The sequence below is a fragment of the Lutra lutra genome, chromosome 10, assembly GCF_902655055.1.
Source record: "Lutra lutra chromosome 10, mLutLut1.2, whole genome shotgun sequence".
In the NCBI taxonomy this organism is placed as follows: Eukaryota; Metazoa; Chordata; class Mammalia; order Carnivora; family Mustelidae; genus Lutra; species Lutra lutra.
This window is the reverse complement of record NC_062287.1, coordinates 108,508,664-108,526,486: the sequence shown is the minus strand read 5'-3', so window position 1 is coordinate 108,526,486 and position 17,823 is coordinate 108,508,664. Positions and strand designations below refer to the sequence as shown.

At 58.0% G+C, this 17,823-nt stretch overlaps 2 protein-coding genes across 3 annotated transcripts; one reads left to right on the top strand and one right to left on the bottom strand.

Moving 5' to 3' along the window:
* Nucleotides 1–6,067: 6,067 nt before the first annotated feature.
* On the bottom strand, nucleotides 6,068–10,994 carry TMEM151A (transmembrane protein 151A). The gene is made up of 2 exons (XM_047693694.1): nucleotides 10,740–10,994; nucleotides 6,068–8,520 (listed from the first exon to the last, which is right to left on the bottom strand). The coding sequence occupies exons 1-2, from the start codon at nucleotides 10,812–10,814 to the stop codon at nucleotides 7,189–7,191; spliced, it is 1,407 nt and encodes a 468-aa protein (XP_047549650.1). The 5' UTR covers nucleotides 10,815–10,994; the 3' UTR covers nucleotides 6,068–7,188.
* Nucleotides 10,995–11,929: 935 nt separating this feature from the next.
* Nucleotides 11,930–17,584, top strand: YIF1A (Yip1 interacting factor homolog A, membrane trafficking protein). 2 transcript variants are annotated; one of them, XM_047693187.1, is made up of 8 exons: nucleotides 11,930–11,991; nucleotides 14,164–14,375; nucleotides 14,540–14,644; nucleotides 14,781–14,859; nucleotides 16,368–16,425; nucleotides 16,593–16,748; nucleotides 17,190–17,283; nucleotides 17,381–17,584. In XM_047693187.1, exons 2-8 carry the CDS (start codon nucleotides 14,307–14,309, stop codon nucleotides 17,525–17,527), a joined length of 708 nt encoding a protein of 235 aa, XP_047549143.1. In that variant the 5' UTR covers nucleotides 11,930–11,991; nucleotides 14,164–14,306; the 3' UTR covers nucleotides 17,528–17,584. The 2 variants fall into 2 exon arrangements, with proteins under 2 accessions (XP_047549143.1, XP_047549142.1); XM_047693186.1 differs by lacking the exon at nucleotides 11,930–11,991 and adding an exon at nucleotides 13,232–13,457.
* Nucleotides 17,585–17,823: the final 239 nt, after the last annotated feature.

Here is a 17,823-nt window from a genome sequence, read left to right as displayed (position 1 = left end):
AAGAGCTTGCAAACCTGCAATTTGGGGCTGCACCACCAGGCAGCCGAAAGGAACTATTCAGATCTTGACGCATGGATTGTCTTAGGGGGTGCACAGGGAAAGGTGGGTTTTCTTGCTCTAACACAGACATCTGGTGGCAGCTTTTTCCAGAGGGTTCACTCTAGCCTGGACCTAACACTGACCCACACTACGAAGAGTCAGACTTCTTTTGGAATACTACGTAGGGAAGAATTGCAAGGCTTGGAGAAAAAGTCTATACCACCCATGAGCTGCCCGGTCCACAGACTGGTGCTTCGCCCGCCCCCAGCGATTCGCCACTCTCTGTGGCCCCTGAAAACAGGCTGATCAAAGGAGCCCCCAAAAGGCTGGTTGAAATGGATGCTGCACCTGGATATTTTACAATTATCTTCCCACTTCAAGGTCCTTACCTTTGTTATTTTTTTTTTAAGATTTTATTTATTTGTCAGAGAGAGAGAGAATGAGCACAGGCAGACAGAATGGCAGGCAGAGGCTGAGGGAGAAGCAGGCTCCCCGCTGAGCAAGGAGCCCAATGTGGGACTCGATCCCAGGGCGCCGGGATCATGACCTGAGCCGAAGGCAGCTGCTTAACCAACTGAGCCACCCAGGCATCCCACCTTTGTTATTTTTAAAAAAGATTTCATTTATTTGACAGAGCGTGAGAGAGCACAAGCAGGGGGAGCTGCAGAGGGAGAGGGAGAAGCAGGCTCTCTCCACGAGCAGGGAGCCCATCATGGGGCTCGATCCCAGGACCCTAGGATCACAATCTGAGTTGAAGGCAGGCATTTAACCAACTAAGCCACCTGGGCACCCAAGTTTACTTTCTTTTTTTTTAAAGATTTTATTTATCTATTTATTCCTGAGAGAGCAAGAGTGAGTGAGCATGAGCAGGGGGAGGGGAAGAGGGAGAAGCATATTGTGCTTTTATTTTTTTTTAATATTTTATTTATTTATTTGACAGACAGAGAGATCACAAGTAGGCAGAGAGGCAGGCAGAGAGAGAGGGGGAAGCAGGCTCCCTGCTGAGCAGAGAGCCCGATTAGGGGCTCGATCCCAGGAGCCCTGAGATCATGACCTGAGCCGAAGGCAGAGGCTTAAACCACTGAGACACCCAGGCGCCCTGCATGTTCTGCTTTTATAACATGTACATTGAAATTCTTCTACTGAGGGGCACCTGGGTGGCTCAGTCGGTTGAGTGTGTGCCTTTGGCTCAGGTCATCTCAGGGTCCTGGGATTGAGCCCTGCATTAGGCTCCCTGCTCATCGGGAAGCCTGCTTCTCCCTCTCCCTTTGGCTGCCACTCTGCCTGCTTGTGCTCGCTCTCTCTCTGTAAAGTAAAAAAAAAAAAAAAAAAAAAAAAAAAATCTTTGAAATTCTTCTCCTGAAAGAATTCAGTATTTTTATTTTGGTCTCTTTCATCTTACAAGTTTCAAAAATAGCAGTCAAAGAGAAGAAGAACATGCCTGTCTTTCAGAGTAGGACCCCGGGTTACTGAGAACCTTTTGATCTGGGCCTCAGCTGACGTTCCGGACAGAAACTCCTCTTTGGAGCGGATGCCGGACATACGGCCTCTGGCCCATTGTGTGCCCTTATCAAGCTGGCAGGTCTGGCTTGCTTTCTTTCTGTGGAATCTGACTTCTAGGAGACTTCATCCAGCAGGGCAATAGTGCTCCGTGCCCGCCCTGACTCAGGGATGTGTCCAGTTTCGGGTTGGACGCCTGACCCTCCTCACGCTTTCCAGAAACACCCCGGCCACCTCAGCGATGACTTCCCTTGGGAGCTTCGGAGAAGAGATGGCAGCGTGGGTGACATAAGGGAGGGGATAAAACTCATGGAAAAGGCAGGGGCCAGCAAACTGGGGGAAGCTCTTTGGGAGGCCAGGGGTCCTGGGCCTCAATTCATGGGGGAGACGCAAAACTTCATGGTGTGCTCTGGCTGGGAAGGCAGCTTGCGTTTCCCCAGGGGCACTTCTTGGGTCCATTCATGTCCTTGGGATCGTAAGTCTCCACCTCAAACGAGGCTGAGTGAGGCAAGGCTCCTGTGGCTGGTCTGGGCTCTGGGCTAAGTAGGTCTATGACTCTGTCCTCAGAACATGGTAATCCCGGATGTCGGAGGTGTCGGTAGGAGCTCAGCAGTCATTCACTTAGCACATACCTCCTGGACATCTATCGTGTGGCAGGCACTGTGCCTGTAATTTTGTGCTGGCTACTGGCGAAGCATGTGACTGTCATTTGGAGTGTCTGTTCATAGTTAATAATAATACTAATAATACTAGTACTAATGATGATTACAGCTAAATGTATTGACCGGTTACTATACTGGGGCCCTGTGTTAGGCATGGTATTATATGATCTTACTCAGTCCTTATGATAACCCTCTGAAGTCAGTAAATTCGATTATTATCCTCCATTTGAGCTGAGAAGACTGAGACAGAGAGAGGGTAAGTGACTTGCCCAGGGCCACTCAGGTCATACTGGCAGACTTTGTCCAACTCAAAGATCTACATCTGCGACCACCTGCCTCCCAGAGCTTTAGTGCTAATAGAAGAACAAATAATGCACTTGTACACACTTATGTAGAAATTAGTGCAAGGATAGCAGTGGGGTTGGTGGGGGATGGATTTAGACCATCAGGACTCGCACACAAGCTGAGCCCCCAGGGGTGAGAGGAGCAAGGGAAGAGTGAGGGGAAGGAAGAGAGCTCCAGGAGGTGGGACAGTGTGTGCCAAGACTTCGAGGCAGGAAGGAGCTGGCCCTGTTCTAGGGTCAGGCACCAGGTCCCTGTGGCTGGGGCTTTGTTAGGAAAGTGGGGCCTTGTATCAGCTCTCCAGTGCCTGCAACCCACTACCTCTAAGCTCAGTGTCATAAAACGACAAGGATTTCTTATTTCTCACCAATCAGCAATTTGGTCTGGGAACAGCCCGGTGATTCTTCTGCTAGTTGCACCCAGGGTCATTCTTGTGGCTGTCTATGGTGATCTGTGATTCAATTGGGTCAAACATATCCAAGATGGCCCCATTACCATATCTGGAAGCTGATGCTAATAGCTAGCTCTTGACTGGGGGCCCTAGTCTTCCTGCATACAACCTGTCATCCATCAGGAGGTGAGGCTGATGACAGGGTGGTGGTCTCGGGGCTCCAAGACACCAAGGGTAGAAGTTGCGAGGCCTCTCAAGACCCAACCTCTCCAGGTGCAAACATCACATCCACCATGTTCTATTGGTCAAAGCAAGTCATGAGGCCGGCCCAGATTTAAAGAGTGGCGAAATAGATGCCATCTCTTGAGGGAAGGCTGTGAAGAATTTGGGGCCATATTTAAGCTATCCTGGGTCAGAGGGCCCCAGTAAATGACCTGAGCAGGTCGTTCTGCCCCCAGTTGGCCCACATCCATCATGTCACCACCTTCTCTCAAACCAACATCATGAAAGGGTTGGTGTTCATATTGTAGACCACTCTGTAGATGTCTATCAGTTAGGTGTGGCATTTGGCTCAGTGGCTGATTGCCTTTTTGAAGATAATCACCAGGATATCTCCTATCTGGCATCCAATTGTACAATGTGATGTTGACAAGCTCCCACTGAGATGTGGGTCTTCTATTTCCTCCCCTAGAAACTGGGTAGATTTTCTTAATAAACTTGACCAACAGAAAGGGGTAGAAGTGGCGTGTGTGGCTTCTAAGGCTAGATCATAATGGGCAATAATAGCTTTTACCCTCATGATACACTTGTCCTTGGAACCAGCCACCATGTTATGAGGGAGCCCAAGCCACATGGGGAGAGGTCCTCTTTGGGTGTCCCAGTCAACAGACCTAGTTAGGCCCTCAGCCATCAGCCAGCACCAACTGCCCAACATATGAATTAATGAGACTTCAGATGATTCTGCCCCTGGCTTTAGAACCTTCCAGCAGAGGCCCTAGATGTCCCAAAGCAGAGTTTAAACCATCCCTGTTTGCCCTGTCTGAATTCTTGACTCACAGAAACCAGGAGGGATAATAATGATTATTGATGTTTTAAGCCACTAAGTTTTGGGGTAATTTGTTATGTGGTAGTAGATAACATAGGATGCCAGTAATAGAAACAAGGGGGGGCGGGAACAGTAGCTTAAAACAAACTAGAAGTTTATTTCTCTTTTTTATTGAGAATCTGGAAGTAGGCAACCCAAGGATGATATGGAACCTCCTATGATGTCATCAGAAGCCCAGGGTCTTTTATCTTGTTGTTCTGCTAGCCTCAGCACAGGAGTACAGTTCTCAAGGTCACATCCTGATCCAACATTGCTGCTGGAGTTCCAACCATCACATCTGCATTCCAGACTGAATGCAGGATGAAACAAGAGGACAGAACTAGCCTTCACGGATACTATTTCTTTTTCTTTTCTTTTTTTTTTTAAGTAATTTTTTTTAAAGATTTTATTTATTTATTTATCTGACAGACAGAGATCACAAGCAGGCAGAGAGGCAGGCAGAGAGAGGAAGGGAAGCAGGCTCCCCGCTGAGCAGAGAGCCTGATGTGGGGCTCGATCCCAGGACCCTGGGGTCATGACCTGAGCTGAAGGCAGAGGCTCTAACCCATTAAGCCACCCAGGCGCCCCACGGATACGATTTCTATTTCATGGAGCTGTCTTAAAAATCCTTTCCAACACCTTCTGCTTGTATCTCATATCCTAAAATTGAGTCACACCATCACACTATATATGCAGGGGAGGCTAGAAATGTTGCCTATTAGCTGGGCTCATTGCCGTCTGAAGTAAAACTGGGGTTCTGTTGTTGAGAAGGAGAGCATAGTGGATCATAGCTAGCAGGTAGTTCGTGACTGTGCTGTTAGTACAGGAATATGGAAAAAGGAGACCTTCTCTATGGGCAGAAGTTGGATCCAGTGAACCACGTCCCCCCCCCCCCGCCCCCAACACACACACACACACACACACACACTGTCCCTGCAGCCTCCTTAAATGCTTGGGTACCATAGTGTTTTCAAGTTGCTTCTGAACAAAGAGCCAACTTCACTTCCAAAGAAGCGAGGCAGCGACGTCCAGGGAAAGCTTTGGTCTAACACCTCCCTCCCCATATGGCCAGCAGGCAGCTGGACTTTGCCTAAAATTCTAAGAGGTGGTCTTGACCTTGTCACTTACCTGTGCAACCACGTTCGTGGATCCAGATTGCCCCAGCTTACAGACAATTTCTGAGGTTTGGTATTGAAGGTCTTACCAACTGTTTCACGGCTGTTGGCTTCTCCCTCCTCTTCACGCCTTGCTTCATGCCTTGCATCCAGGCCTTTGTGCAGGCAGCTCTCATGGCCCAGAAACCCCTCTGCCCTGTCTCTGCCCAGGCGAATCCCACCCCTTCCCAGGACCCTTCTAGAGCCACTAGTCTTTCTGGTGCTTTTGCACAGATTAGAGAAGGGTGCCTTGGTGCAGGAGGGTACAGCTTCAAGTGGGGGCTGGAGGAGCCACCCACAGGTTGGCTTCCACCCACACTTGCCCTTCAGCCGGGTGCCCTGGCTCAGTGAACATCCTGCACAGCCGCACATGGGAAGATGCTACTGCCAAGAGTAAGTGAGGCCCTTCCTTCGCCCTTCTTCTCGGTCTTCAGATCCCATGTGCTGGCGTGGGGCTGGCTGTTTCCCACCCTGTGTCCTCCCACCAGCTCAGCACCCCCTCCCCCGAACACCAGTAGCCATCTGGGGCACTGAACTGACATCACAGACCATAGCTCTTTCCTTCCACTCTGATCTCTTGGTCCTCAGCCTGCCCAGCCGTGGAATGAAAACCCTCTCCGGGCTGGAAGATGGACCACTTAGACGATGTGTTAAAAGTGACCCAGATACCAGTTGGCCGGTGGGAGTCAGCTGCTCAGAGCAACTCAAACCTGGGTCTTGGGCCCTTGGCTGTGCAGGGTTGGGGGTTCCCTCTCAGCTTACCCTGTTCCTGGAAACACTGGAGCCCAACCCGGCATCCCCTTCCAGAACCAAGCATTGAATCACTGACCCCGGGTGGCCCATCGCACATGTAGTGCCCTTGGACACACCCCTTAGGAATGCACGTGAGAAGACCTTCCATTTCATACCTTTTTATTTTATCTGCATCTTCTCTGCCTCCTCCCTCTCCAACTGGCCCCTGAGAGGCGGTGGAAGCCCAGTTGGAAGGGGACTGCTCTCTCCTCCCTGGAGGAGGGCTGGTGTCCACTGGGCTGGGCCCCACCGGTGGGAGAAGCAGGGGCCCCCGTGGCAGATCAGGCGCATCGTCCAAGAGGCTGTGGCCAAGGCCGAAGTCCCTCAGATGCCCCGTGGCCTGGGCCCCGTGGGTCATCAGGAAGGTGAAGAGCAGAGAAGTCTGGGGGCATAATGAGAGGGCAAAGCCTGGGGGAGCGTGTGGGTGGCTGAAAGAGGCGGAGGTGACCTTGGGGGGCACAAGAGCAGAGACCGGGAGATGTGGGATCAAGGTGGGGCCCTGAGAAGGAACCCCAGATCATAGGGGAGCTGGATGTGGGGGGAGGGTACAGCGGGGAAAAACAGGGGGCCACGGGGGACAAAGCTGTGCTCCAAGAACCTGGCTCCCAGTACAGGGGCTGTGCCGCAGGATCTGACTGGGGACTGGCCCTGAGCAAAGACCAGAGGGCAGGCAGGGAGGGGCGTGTCAGGGGAGGAGGATGGGGACTTGGGGCCTGTAGCCACAGCCAGCCTCTCAGCTTCGTGGAGGCTGGCCCGGCCAGGCATGGCCCCAAACCACCAATTTGTGCTTCTGGGTTTCTCGAGGGCTCCCAGTGTGGCCTCAGCCGTGCAGGGAAGAGCCTAGAGGCAGCCCTCGGCTGCATGCAATAGCTGTCTCCAGGACTCTTCCCCCATCCCAGGCTTTCTGGAAGCATCCCTGCCACCCCCCGCCCAACCTGAGAGGGGCCTAAGCTGGATCACCAGCCACTGCAGGGGGTGGAACATGGTGGCGGTGGTTGGGGGGGGGGTGTTGGGACAGTCCATGGACTCAACTTCAGTGCTATCCATTCACCCCCAAAACGACCCTGGTCACTGTGCTTCAGTCTGTTTAAGGACTTTACCCACCCCACCCCCCGCCTCATGTGCTGGTCTGTTTTCCCCTCCGTCTCGGACAACAGCTGCTCAGGCATTGAAGGCCGTGGCAGGATGGTGGGGAGGAGGCCGCTCCGGGATGCCACGTGGGTCTCAGAGTGCCCCCTGCCCATCCCCCTGGCAGCCGCTGTCACCGTGGACGATGAGCACCGGGAAGTAAAGGGCGTCCTCGTAGCACGGGGGGCTTTCCAGGGGCTCTGTGTCCTCTCCACGGCGCCCCAGTGGTCCCCCGCTCAGGCTTCGGAAGACCCCTGGCGTGGCCCGGCCCCCGGCTCCCAGGGAGAGGCGGCTGCGGCTGAAAGGCAGGCGGGGCCCGCTGGGCCGGGCCGGGGGGAGCGAGTTGCTGCTGAGGGAGCGGCGGCAGCGCTGGCAGCCCCGGAGGTAGGCGCCCGAGCCGGCGCCCATGACCACAGCCTCCGAGTAGCTGGGCACCAGCTGCCGGTTGGAGCAGATGTGCCACTCCAGCTCGGTGAAGTCCACCGTGGCCACGCGGGAGAGCGGGGGCCCGCTGGGCACCGCGCCGGGGGGCGGCGAGCTGGCCCCGAACAGCTTCTCCACCTGGTAGTGCACGTGGGCCGTGCCGTAGGCCGCCACGACGCGCAGTGGCCAGGACAGCGTGGCCGCTGACACCAGCCAGAAGACCCAGGCCCGGGCGTACCAGGGCGGGCTGCGGGGGTCCGCGAAGACCATGAGGGACTCGCGGAAGTCCACGTCCTTCAGGTGCATGCCCTCGCGGGCCTCCAGGTAGTCGTCCAGGCCCTCGTTGGCACTGAAGAAGCGGGCCCTCTGGGTGAGGTACGAGGCCTCGGCCTCGGCGCTGCCGAAGCTGAAGCACTTGGTGAAGCGCAGCCGCGTGGCCGCGTGCTCGGCCAGGCCCACCAGCTCCTTGGAGACGTCGCGGACGCCGTGGGCCGAGTAGTCGAACTCACCGCGCGCCGTGCGGCTGTCTGCCCGCTCGTGGTAGACCTGCGTGGTGGTGTAGGCGTCGCCGTTCCGGTAGCGGGTGATCTGGCGCGTGCGGCGCACGTAGTGGTAGCTGGTGGCCTTCCACCAGACGCACGGCGGCGCCTGCTGCAGCCGGCGGATCAGCGCCAGCACCGTGCCCGCGTCGGTGCGCGGCGCCTGGCAGGAGCGCACGTGGCAGTGCCAGCACTCGGCCAGGTAGAGGAGGTAGAGGAGGGAGACGAAGGCCAACGGGATGTACAGGTAGCCGTCGGAGCAGGGGCTGGCCGGGTAGGTGGGCGGGGGGACCCCGGCCCCTCGGGCCAGAGCTGCCTCAGGCCCCAGGACCAGCCTGGGCACGGTGGCCAGGCGACACCAGGCCACCACGGCGCCGCAGGCATGGATGAGCAGCGTGAGGAGCAGGCACTTCCAGTGCGACTCTCGGCACAGGGAGCTTCCCAGGGACTGTTTCAAGGGCCGCTGCTGCAGGGCGGGCAGAGAGGGGAGAGGCACGGGTCAGGACAGGCCATCGGTTATACCTGCGCCTCTGCCTGAGCCCCGGGAAGGAGCTGGGGCAGGTTCCCCACTCCATGGAGGGGGAAACAGAGGCTCTGAGGGACAGAGCCTCTTGCCCCAAACCTCACCCTTCCGGCTCTCACAGTAGGGCTGCAGGATTCAAACTGGGGCCTCTCTGCCCTGGATCCTGTCCTCCCCTGTCCTCTACTGTGCCCCATCATCTCTCAGTCAAGGGCCATCCAGGACAAAACGGACCCATCTCTGCCAAGAGGAAGGAAGGGCCCCCTGACTGGCCATTGAGAAAATGGAGCTCTGGTCCCAGCTCTGCCCCTAATTTGCTGTGTGGTCTTGGCCATATTGCTCCCCTCTCTGGGCCTTGATTCCTGGACCTGTTGGTATAGGAGGCCAGAGTGGCAGGGGGCCTAAGGATGAAGAGCATGGGCTTTAGAGCCCCACGGCCCAGGACTCAGTACTGGCTCTCCCACTTACTAGGCGACTTGGACAGCTCCCCCATCCTCTCTGGACCTCAGTCTCCTCATCTGTAAACTGGGGCTTTTGTGAGGTTTCAACAAGATCTTATGTGTAGCCATCTCGGCACGGGGTCTGGCCATGGCAATAAATATTAATGCCGTTGCCCTGAGACTCCCTCTCGTTCCTTGGTTCCACTTAGAGACTTGGGAGAAGCTTTTAAGTAAGCAAGAAAGAGAAAGAGCTGGGAATGGAGGAGGTGTGAGTCGGGGGAGCAGATGGAGAGGCGTCCTCCGCTCCCCATCTGTGCTATGACGGCGGGGGCGGAACACAGCTGCTGGGCAGCAGGGGCCACTCTTGGCCCGGAGGGTTTGGCCTCCCCGCCAGCCTGGCCCTCACCTCACCTCTAGGGTCCCCACAGAGGCAGAAATGGGGGAAGGAGTGGGGAAGAAATGGAGAAGGAAAAGTTAAGGGGCCACCTCTTCAACCCCAGGACCACCAGGTCTTGAGAGACCCCAGAGGAGAGGAAATGTCCCCAGCCCAGCCCAGGGCAGTCTACCCTACCCCCGGTCACCCACCACATGTACACATCCCCACCATGACCTGCAGGTCTGGTCAGAGGCACACACCCACGCACCCACCCTCCAGCCCATGTTAATCACAGACCCACCTACCATGGATGTGCACACGGCCGGCTCAGCCCAGATCCCGGACCTTCATGGGTGCTCACCCAATCATAACATGGCGCACAGGTGCCTGCACTCGCAACCCCCACCACCACGCACACGCGCACACAGACCCACCCAGCACAGGACACACACACACGCGCACATATACCCGTTACAAATTCACTGAAGCCCAGGTCCACGCCAGAGCCTCGCCTGAGTGCGTGCACAGCCTCCAACCCCACCCCTACTGCAACCTGAAATCACACCCTAGACTCTACAGGAGAGACCCACCCACGACAGAACACGCTCACACATCCCCACATCACCCAGGCGAAGCACCCACCAGACCATCACCTGACTTTGGCTCATCCAAGATGTGGGGAGCACGGACTAGCATTCACACACCCACAAGCACACTACATCCATCCAAACACATACACAGACCCACTGGCCACCTATCACCCCCACGCCGGGCGCAGGGCCCCACACTTCTGCAGATCCTTTCCTTGGCTAGGGCTGGTGAGAGGCCAGTCTGGGGGTCCCACCCTGAAGGATGGGCCCTCGGGCCTCATCGCGGGGAGAGGGAGAAGGGGTACCAGAGGCCGCATCCTTTCCTCTTTCCCCTCCTCCCTCCCTCCCTCCCCCCAATTCCCGGCTACTGCTGCTGCATTGCAGGCGTCGCCCGGGCACCTCGTGAGCCGCTGGGCTGGGCTGGGCGGGGGGCCTGACCCCCGGGCCTTGGGGGTGAGGGGCAGCGCTGCGGAATGAGGGCGCGCAGGGGCCAGGCGCTGACGTCACAGGAGGGCGAGGAGGGACGAAGGGGCGCCCGGGGCGGGAGTCGCCCCTTCCTCCCTTCCCAACCACCCCCCCACCTCAACCCCCACGCGAGCCCCTCCGCTCGCCAGACGCCAGCTACCCTAATGACGTCATTGGCAACTGGGGTTTGGGGACTTCCCTCCTCACCCCCTGTCCCGGTGTTTGCCCCTTCCGTAGTCCCCCTCACCCCCGCTCCAGCCCTGGCTCCGGCCCCCAAGCACACAGCGCCGGTACCTCCTCCCGCAGCGGCTCGCCGTCCGGGATGAACGCGGGCACCTCCCCGCTGTCGCCTCCGCCGCCCTCGGGCATGGTGTCCTGGGTGCTTGCGCGGCCCGGGCCCGGGCCCGGGGCATGATAGGGGGGAGCGCAGAGGGCTGCGGCGCGGCCCCGAGGGCGTCCGCTCGGCTCGGCGGCCGCGCAGGGAGTGCGCGGAGCTCGAGCCCGAGCGCGGCGGCGGAGGCGGCGGCGGCGGCAGCGGCGGCGGCAGCGTGGGCGGCCGCGGTGCCCGGCGCCCCGCCCTCCGCTGACCCCGCCCCCGCGGCACCCGCGGCGCCGCCGGCAGCGCCTGGTACCACGGGCACTGCCCGGCCCCCCACCCAAGAACCCCAAGCTGGCCGACCCAAGCTTGGGTTCTCCTCCCGCCGCGCTTGCGCTTGCGACCTTGGCCGAGTCCTTGCTCTTGGGGCCTGTTTCCCCTGCTGTAAAATGAGGGGGGATGGATCTCAAAGGTGGGTAATACCTCCGGCGTCCTGTCTCTGAGGAATAGGCCTAGGCTTAAGCCCACCCAGACTCCACTCCGGAAGCCTTGCTGGTAGGGGAAAAAGCAGTTACAACCCAGAGAGGTGTGATACGCCTCACTCACTGGACAGAGGTGCTGGGTTCTGCTTGAGAGCAGACAGGACACCCAAGGTCCTAGGCTCCATGACCTTGGGCCTGCACTCTCTACCCCAACCTCAGTTTTCTCACCTAAGAAATGGGAATAGAAAGGTGCAAACCGTTCATCATGAGGTACAGGGGAGTGGGATCTGTCCTTGGGAGGATGCCCTCCCAAGTAGTGGTGGATGCAGGGCTGCTCCCTGGCCCTTAGGGGCCTCAGACCTTCACACCTGCCCCTGGGTCTGGGCTACCCCCAAACTAAACACTTATTTGGTGGGATATAGGTGAGTTTTGGGTTGCTTTGTCACTCCCCCCCCAAAGGGCAACTCAAAAACCATTCAGTTCAACACTCCTACCCGTTTAAAAGAGAGGTGATTGAAATGATAGAGTAAAGGAGTGACCCAGGGCTTCATCCGTTCATTTTTTATTTATTGGGCACAGAGGTTTGTTGGGTATCTTCTATATCCAAGTATTGTGTTTGGCACTCTGAAGACAAGGGGAGGAATGGAGAATGACACAGGTCCAGTCCTAATGGAATTTATATCCAGGACAGACTAGTGTACCCAGAGGGAGCCTGGAACCCAGCCTCTGGTCTCAACCCCCCAGCCAGGTCAGTCCTCTGCTCCTTTTGTCTCTCTGAGAGGCACAAGTTAAACTGATTCTTAAAGAATAGGCTTTGGACAAATGGATATGAGGGGGGAAGGCATCCCAGGTGTAGGGGATTTCTGAGCAAAGACACTGCGATTAGATCACGTGGGCTGTGTTTAGAAAGCAGGAAAGTCACCTGGCATAACTGGACACTGGGTTAGCTAGAGGCAGGTTGCAGAGGACCTGATTTTGCTCTCTAGAAAGTGGTGGCTGAAGGTGTGTGAGAGAGGAGGCCCCTGAAGGCTAGCTCTGAGGAGGGTGAGAGTGGTCACAAACTGGGCGGAGAGAAAGGAACACACACGGCCTCAGGAGGGAGGCTTGGTGTTGGGGGTGGGTAATCTCGCTTTAAGATGGACCGCAGGGCCAGCAATGACTCAGGAGTTTCAAGTGCAGCTTCAGGAGGTGGACCAGCGCACCTCCACACCCAAACTGGTTGGATCACGGGAGAATTGATGGGTCAGGCCTGGTGCAGGGTCCTGTCCCGACTATACCGCCCAATCTCTGGGACTTCAGATCTTCTGGAGTTTTCAGTATGTGTAATGCGTGTGTGTGTGTGCGTGTGTGTGTGTGTGTGGGGGGGGGGGTCTTTCTATCTGTCTTAAGAGGTCAGACCCAGCCGCAGGCCCCTAGACTCTGCAGGGTAGCGGCAGTAGCCGTAGGGCATTTCAGCACCGGATAACGGACAGCGCCCGCGCGGGAAGGAGGGGCGGGAGGCAGGAGGAGGAGTCAGCTTCCTGGGTTCGCTGGGCCGCCCTGTCACTGCCCCTCCCGGCCTCCTACTAACACCTCGCGGGCTGCCCGGGCTCCGTGCCAGGACTTGGGGGGTAGCGTGGAGGATGGGAGAGGAAAGCTGGCATTGAGAGGGAGGGGCAGGAGACCCAAGGGGCGGGACTTGGTACCCATTCCCTCCTGGGGCACGTCCCGCAAGCAAACTCCGTTCCCGGACTCACGCCTCCTCCAGGTCTCCACCTGGTGTAGTCGTGGCACGGCGAGCGTCATGCGCCCCACTACGCAGGCGCGGAAATAATTCTCAACCCCATAACCCATCCATTGGTTGCTCTGGCCCCGAACTAGCAAACCCACCATCCAATCCGAGAGTGCCTTGAATTGCTCCGCCTCTCTCCCTCCCGGAAGATGCCTACTGCCGAATCCAATTCGGCGAGGTCGGGCCAGCAGCCAATTGGGAGAGGGGAGGGACGAGCTAGCGCCGCCGAGGAGCCAATGGCAGGCGAGGAGGATAACGCTGAGGACATGGCGGCTGCGGTCGGAGAGTTCGCGGACGTGTCGGTCTGCTCCGTAACCCGGCTCGGCGCCCAGGCAGCAGAGCAGCTGGCTTATTAGTATTCGTACCCACGAGGCGGCGCAGCGGGCCCTTGGGGAGCGCCAGCATCGCGGCCATGGCTTATCACTCGGGCTACGGAGCCCATGGTGCGTGGGGCGCGGGGCGGGCGGGACGCGGCCCGACCGGCCGGAGGAGGGTCGGCGGCGCGGCCCGCTCACCCTGAGGGAGAGGGGCAGTCGTGACCGCTCCCCAGGGCGGCGGGTGTCTTTCGGGTTTCCGCCCTGCGGGACTCCACATCACGTCCCGGACTTTGCCCTCTGGGTCCAGTCCTGAGATCGGGCGGTGACAGCACCGCTGGGATTCCCATGCCCGACCCAGGCACGAACGGGGTCTGCCTTCGGAACTTTCTTTACCCGTCATGGCCCTGGTGGGGCCGTCACCACAGCCCCGGGCCTTTGGGTACCCAGCTATCGCCTTTCCCACCCTTGTTCCTGCGGGGTGCCCTAACAGTTAGTTATCCTCACCTAGGAACCTTCTCTCTCCCCCAAGGCTCAGTTCAGAGATCACTTCCCTCGAGAAGCCCGCCCCCCCGCCCCAAACCTATAGGTGGGCAGCCGCTTCCAGGTGCTGCCTCAGCTCTTTCTTTGCCTACATTTAGTATCTGTGGAAAAGGAGCCTTCGTCAAAGTTCTTTCTGGGTTACCTACCCGTATGCAGCCCGGATTTCACTAACCGATTGCTGGGTGGCCCCAGAACCCATACAGGGCTGCCCAGCCTGGGGAAAGGGGTAGGTGGTGGTTTGGGCTCATGCTTGATATTCCTGTCACCTACTCCAGTACCTACAAACCCACAGGCTCCAAGCACAGGGCCCGGGCAGCTCCAGACCCCCCTCCCCTCTTCGATGACACAAGCGGTGCTTACTCCAGCCAGCCAGGGGAATATCCAGCCCCAGGAGCCGACGTGGCCTTCAATGTCAACCACTTGCTTGGGGACCCAATGGCCAACGTGGCTATGGCCTATGGCAGCTCCATCGCATCCCATGGGAAGGACATGGTGCACAAGGAGGTGTGGCCCGCCCCCAGGGCAAGGGTGGCAAGATTTGTGGCTAGGGATGGGGCATCACGGGATCCCGCCTAATTCTCCCAGCAGCCCTCAGGGAAGGAGCACACCAAGGAGCACCCTGAGGTTTGGTGTGCGGCTTGCCCACAGCCTCCTCTCTCCTCTCCCAGCTGCACCGTTTTGTGTCTGTGAACAAACTCAAGTATTTTTTTGCTGTGGACACAGCCTATGTGGCCAAGAAGCTGGGGCTACTGGTCTTCCCCTACACACACCAGGTGAGCTGCCTACCAGGTGAGCTGGCGGGGCCCTGTGCCCCCCTCCGCCCGTCCCAGAATTTGGCCCCCAGATCTCAACCCCCATCTTTCTTTTCTTTTTATCTTTTTCTCATGCCCTGGCTGCTGCCACCGCCAGAACTGGGAGGTGCAGTACAGTCATGATGTGCCTCTGCCCCCGCGGCAAGATCTCAACGCCCCTGACCTCTATATCCCCAGTGAGTCTTTCTTTGACCTGGGCTGGGGGACAGTGGGGGGGACTTGTGCCTTGAGGCCCCAACAAGGAAAGAGAGACTCGTGCATTGATTCAGCATCTGCTCGGTGCTTTTGTGTGTGGTGGTTGCTAGACACCCAGTAGACAGAGCAGCGGGACCAGTAAGGAGCTTCCCCGGCGTGCCCTCAGGGCCTTCGGAGTTTTCCCTTTTTCGATCTTCTTGCCTCTTAACTGGGATCATGTCCTTCCACAGCCTGGAGCTCAGGGCTTAGACCTGGTCCTGCGGCTTCCGGGAATGGGACCTCAGGCTGGCTGCTTTTACTCTTACGTACGCCTGGAATGACAACAGTCTCTACCACAAAGGACTGTTGTGGAGATTCAGGGAGGTGATGTGCACTCAGCAGGGGGCACACTGAAAATAATAGTTACTGTCACAGCGATTACTGGTCCCCCAAGTCCTCCAACATTGCCTTCTCAGAGGAAGCGGTCACTCCCTTCTGGGTTCCCATAACTGCCCATCCACATGGCACGGGGTCAGGCTGCCCACCTTGGACAGTGGCTGGCAGGCCGTCCCTCTGACTCCTCTCTGTCCTGGGGCCTACACGAGGCGAAGCCCATGGTGGACACCCCGGAGGAGGGGTGAGTGGCCCCACGCGGCCTGCAGGCGGGTTGCCAAGGCAGCCAGTCAGCTCAGTTGCTCCGGGCGGGTCCCTGGTTCTTCTGTCCTCCAGTCCACTTCCTCCCAGAGCCACCTTGTAACGCAGGACTTGCCATCCCCATTTTACGTGTCAAAGCCAGGGCTCAGGGAGACAACTGTCTTTGAAGCCACATAGCTTATAGGTGGTAGAGCTCGTTTCCTGACTTCAGACCCTGTGCTTTCTGGTGGGCGTGTCAGTTCTGGTGCTTCGAGGGGGCAGAGAAGAGGTCCGAGGAGTTCCAGGCTGTGAAAGCCCAGCTCCCCTGGGCTCTGAGCTTTTGTGGAAACAGCAGAGGTAAACTGGGAGCCCTCTACATTGGTGGGACGGCCAAAGCCAGCGCCAGTGGCCAGACCCAACATTACTGGCTGAGGTGAAGTCTTCCCCATGGGCCAGACTCTGGGGAGAGCCTGGGTTGTCTCCAAGTCTGTATTTTAGTCCTGTCATGTTGTGGGAGATCAGTGTGGCTCCTGCCTGTTGGTCTAGGATTAGTAATAGCCTTGGCCCATGATACGGTGTGATCTAAGCAGGAAACTTGAGTTAGTGAGTTTCCTAACACAGGGACAGGGAAGGAGGTGGCTTGGTGGTCTTGAGAGAAGGGTCAGGTAGCATTTACACAGGGAGAGAGGGCTGAGCAGGGAAAGGGCATCCCAGGCAGGGTAGTAGGAGTGACTGTGGAGGCTGGGCGTATGCATATGTGGGGGCACGCAGGAAGGGATGTATGGGGAGGAGGTAGGGAGTGTAAATGGCCCCAAATATCTAGCCAGGGGGCTCTGATTGGAAACCAGGCTGATGGCATCTTTCTGGCTCTTTGCAGCCATGGCCTTCATCACCTACGTGCTGTTGGCTGGGATGGCGCTGGGCATTCAGAAAAGGTTAGTACCCAGCGCCCTCCCCCATTCCCACCAGCTCCCCTTCCTGCTCTCCTCACCTCCCTAGGGGCCTGTGTGGCAGGTCCCAAGCCCAGGCCATGTCCTCAGTCTCACACCTGCCACAGGATGGCTGGTTTCCAAACACCCCTTTTCCCCACACATGGTCACAGGTTCTCCCCGGAGGTGCTGGGTCTGTGTGCGAGCACGGCGCTGGTGTGGGTTGTGATGGAGGTGCTTGCCCTGCTCCTGGGCGTCTACCTGGCCACCGTACGCAGTGACCTGAGCACCTTCCACCTGCTAGCCTACAGTGGCTACAAATATGTGGGGTGAGTACCTATGGGCCAGGCCAGAAGCAGGCCTGGGAGAGGGGCCTGCCACCGTGGGTCCCCAGCTGGTGTAGCTGTCGCCTTGAATTGTGTCTGCCCTCTCTGGGCCCTAGCTCTTCTGTTAGAGGAACCAGCTGCTTTTAGCATTGTCCTTGGGACCCGTGTACTGTTGTTCAGTCAGGAATGTAGGCGAGTCACCCTGGGAACACAGGGGAGAAGGGCCTTGTGCTGGGGTAGTGAAGGGGGTCTCACGTCCACATTCTACACTGAGTCCTAGGCCTTCTAGGTTCATTTTGAGTCCAGGAGCCTGGGGGGATAGACTGGAGATATAGGGCCCCAGTGGTGGTGGGTGGGGTCTAGGCTGGGTGGTGGGGCCCGTCTGAGGCCCAGACCCTTCTCTTTCTCCTCCCCCCCGCCCCCTTCCCCGCCCCCGGCCCGCAGGATGATTCTCAGCGTGCTCACCGGGCTGCTCTTCGGCAGTGACGGCTACTACGTGGCCCTGGCCTGGACCTCGTCCGCGCTCATGTACTTCATCGTGAGTCTGGGGCTGCCCCTCGCGCTTCACCCGGGGGTCGGAGCTGGGAACGAGCCTCCCCCGCTCGGCCCAGCTTCAGCGCCCTCCTTTCTCCCAGGTGCGCTCTTTGCGAACAGCAGCCCTGGGCCCTGACAACATGGGGGGCCCAGCTCCCCGGCAGCGCCTCCAGCTCTACCTGACCCTGGGAGCTGCAGCCTTCCAGCCCCTCATCATATACTGGCTGACTTTCCACCTGGTCCGGTGACCCCTGACCCCCACTGGCACTGATTTTTTCCATACATTGAAGATTTGATTTCCTTGATTGTATTTGACCCTTATTCCTGGGGACGGGGGTTGGGCGGGGGCTCTCCATTGTCCGGGGTTTACCAGGCTCAGGCCACCCTCGGGAGGGCTTCCTGGAGTTGGTGGCCTTGGTACCAATTTGAGAGGCAGGTGGAAGGGTTTCAGCAGGAATGGCTCTTTGGCTGTGGCCAGGAAAGGGAGGAGAGAAGGGAGTGGCTGCCGACGACACCGTGAAGGCCTCTGATCCATCGGAGGGGT

Bases quoted from the DNA above. Each gene is read 5' to 3' on its own strand.
- TMEM151A (XM_047693694.1), bottom strand. From the start codon at position 10,814: ATGCCCGAGGGCGGCGGAGGCGACAGCGGGGAGGTGCCCGCGTTCATC. The intron at 8,521-10,739 runs GTACCGGCGCTG...CCCGCCCTGCAG, and splicing joins GCGAGCCGCTGCGGGAGGAG to CAGCGGCCCTTGAAACAGTC.
- YIF1A (XM_047693186.1), top strand. From the start codon at position 13,427: ATGGCTTATCACTCGGGCTACGGAGCCCATG. The intron at 14,376-14,539 runs GTGTGGCCCGCC...CTCCTCTCCCAG, and splicing joins AGGACATGGTGCACAAGGAG to CTGCACCGTTTTGTGTCTGT. The intron at 14,645-14,780 runs GTGAGCTGCCTA...TGCCACCGCCAG, and splicing joins TCTTCCCCTACACACACCAG to AACTGGGAGGTGCAGTACAG.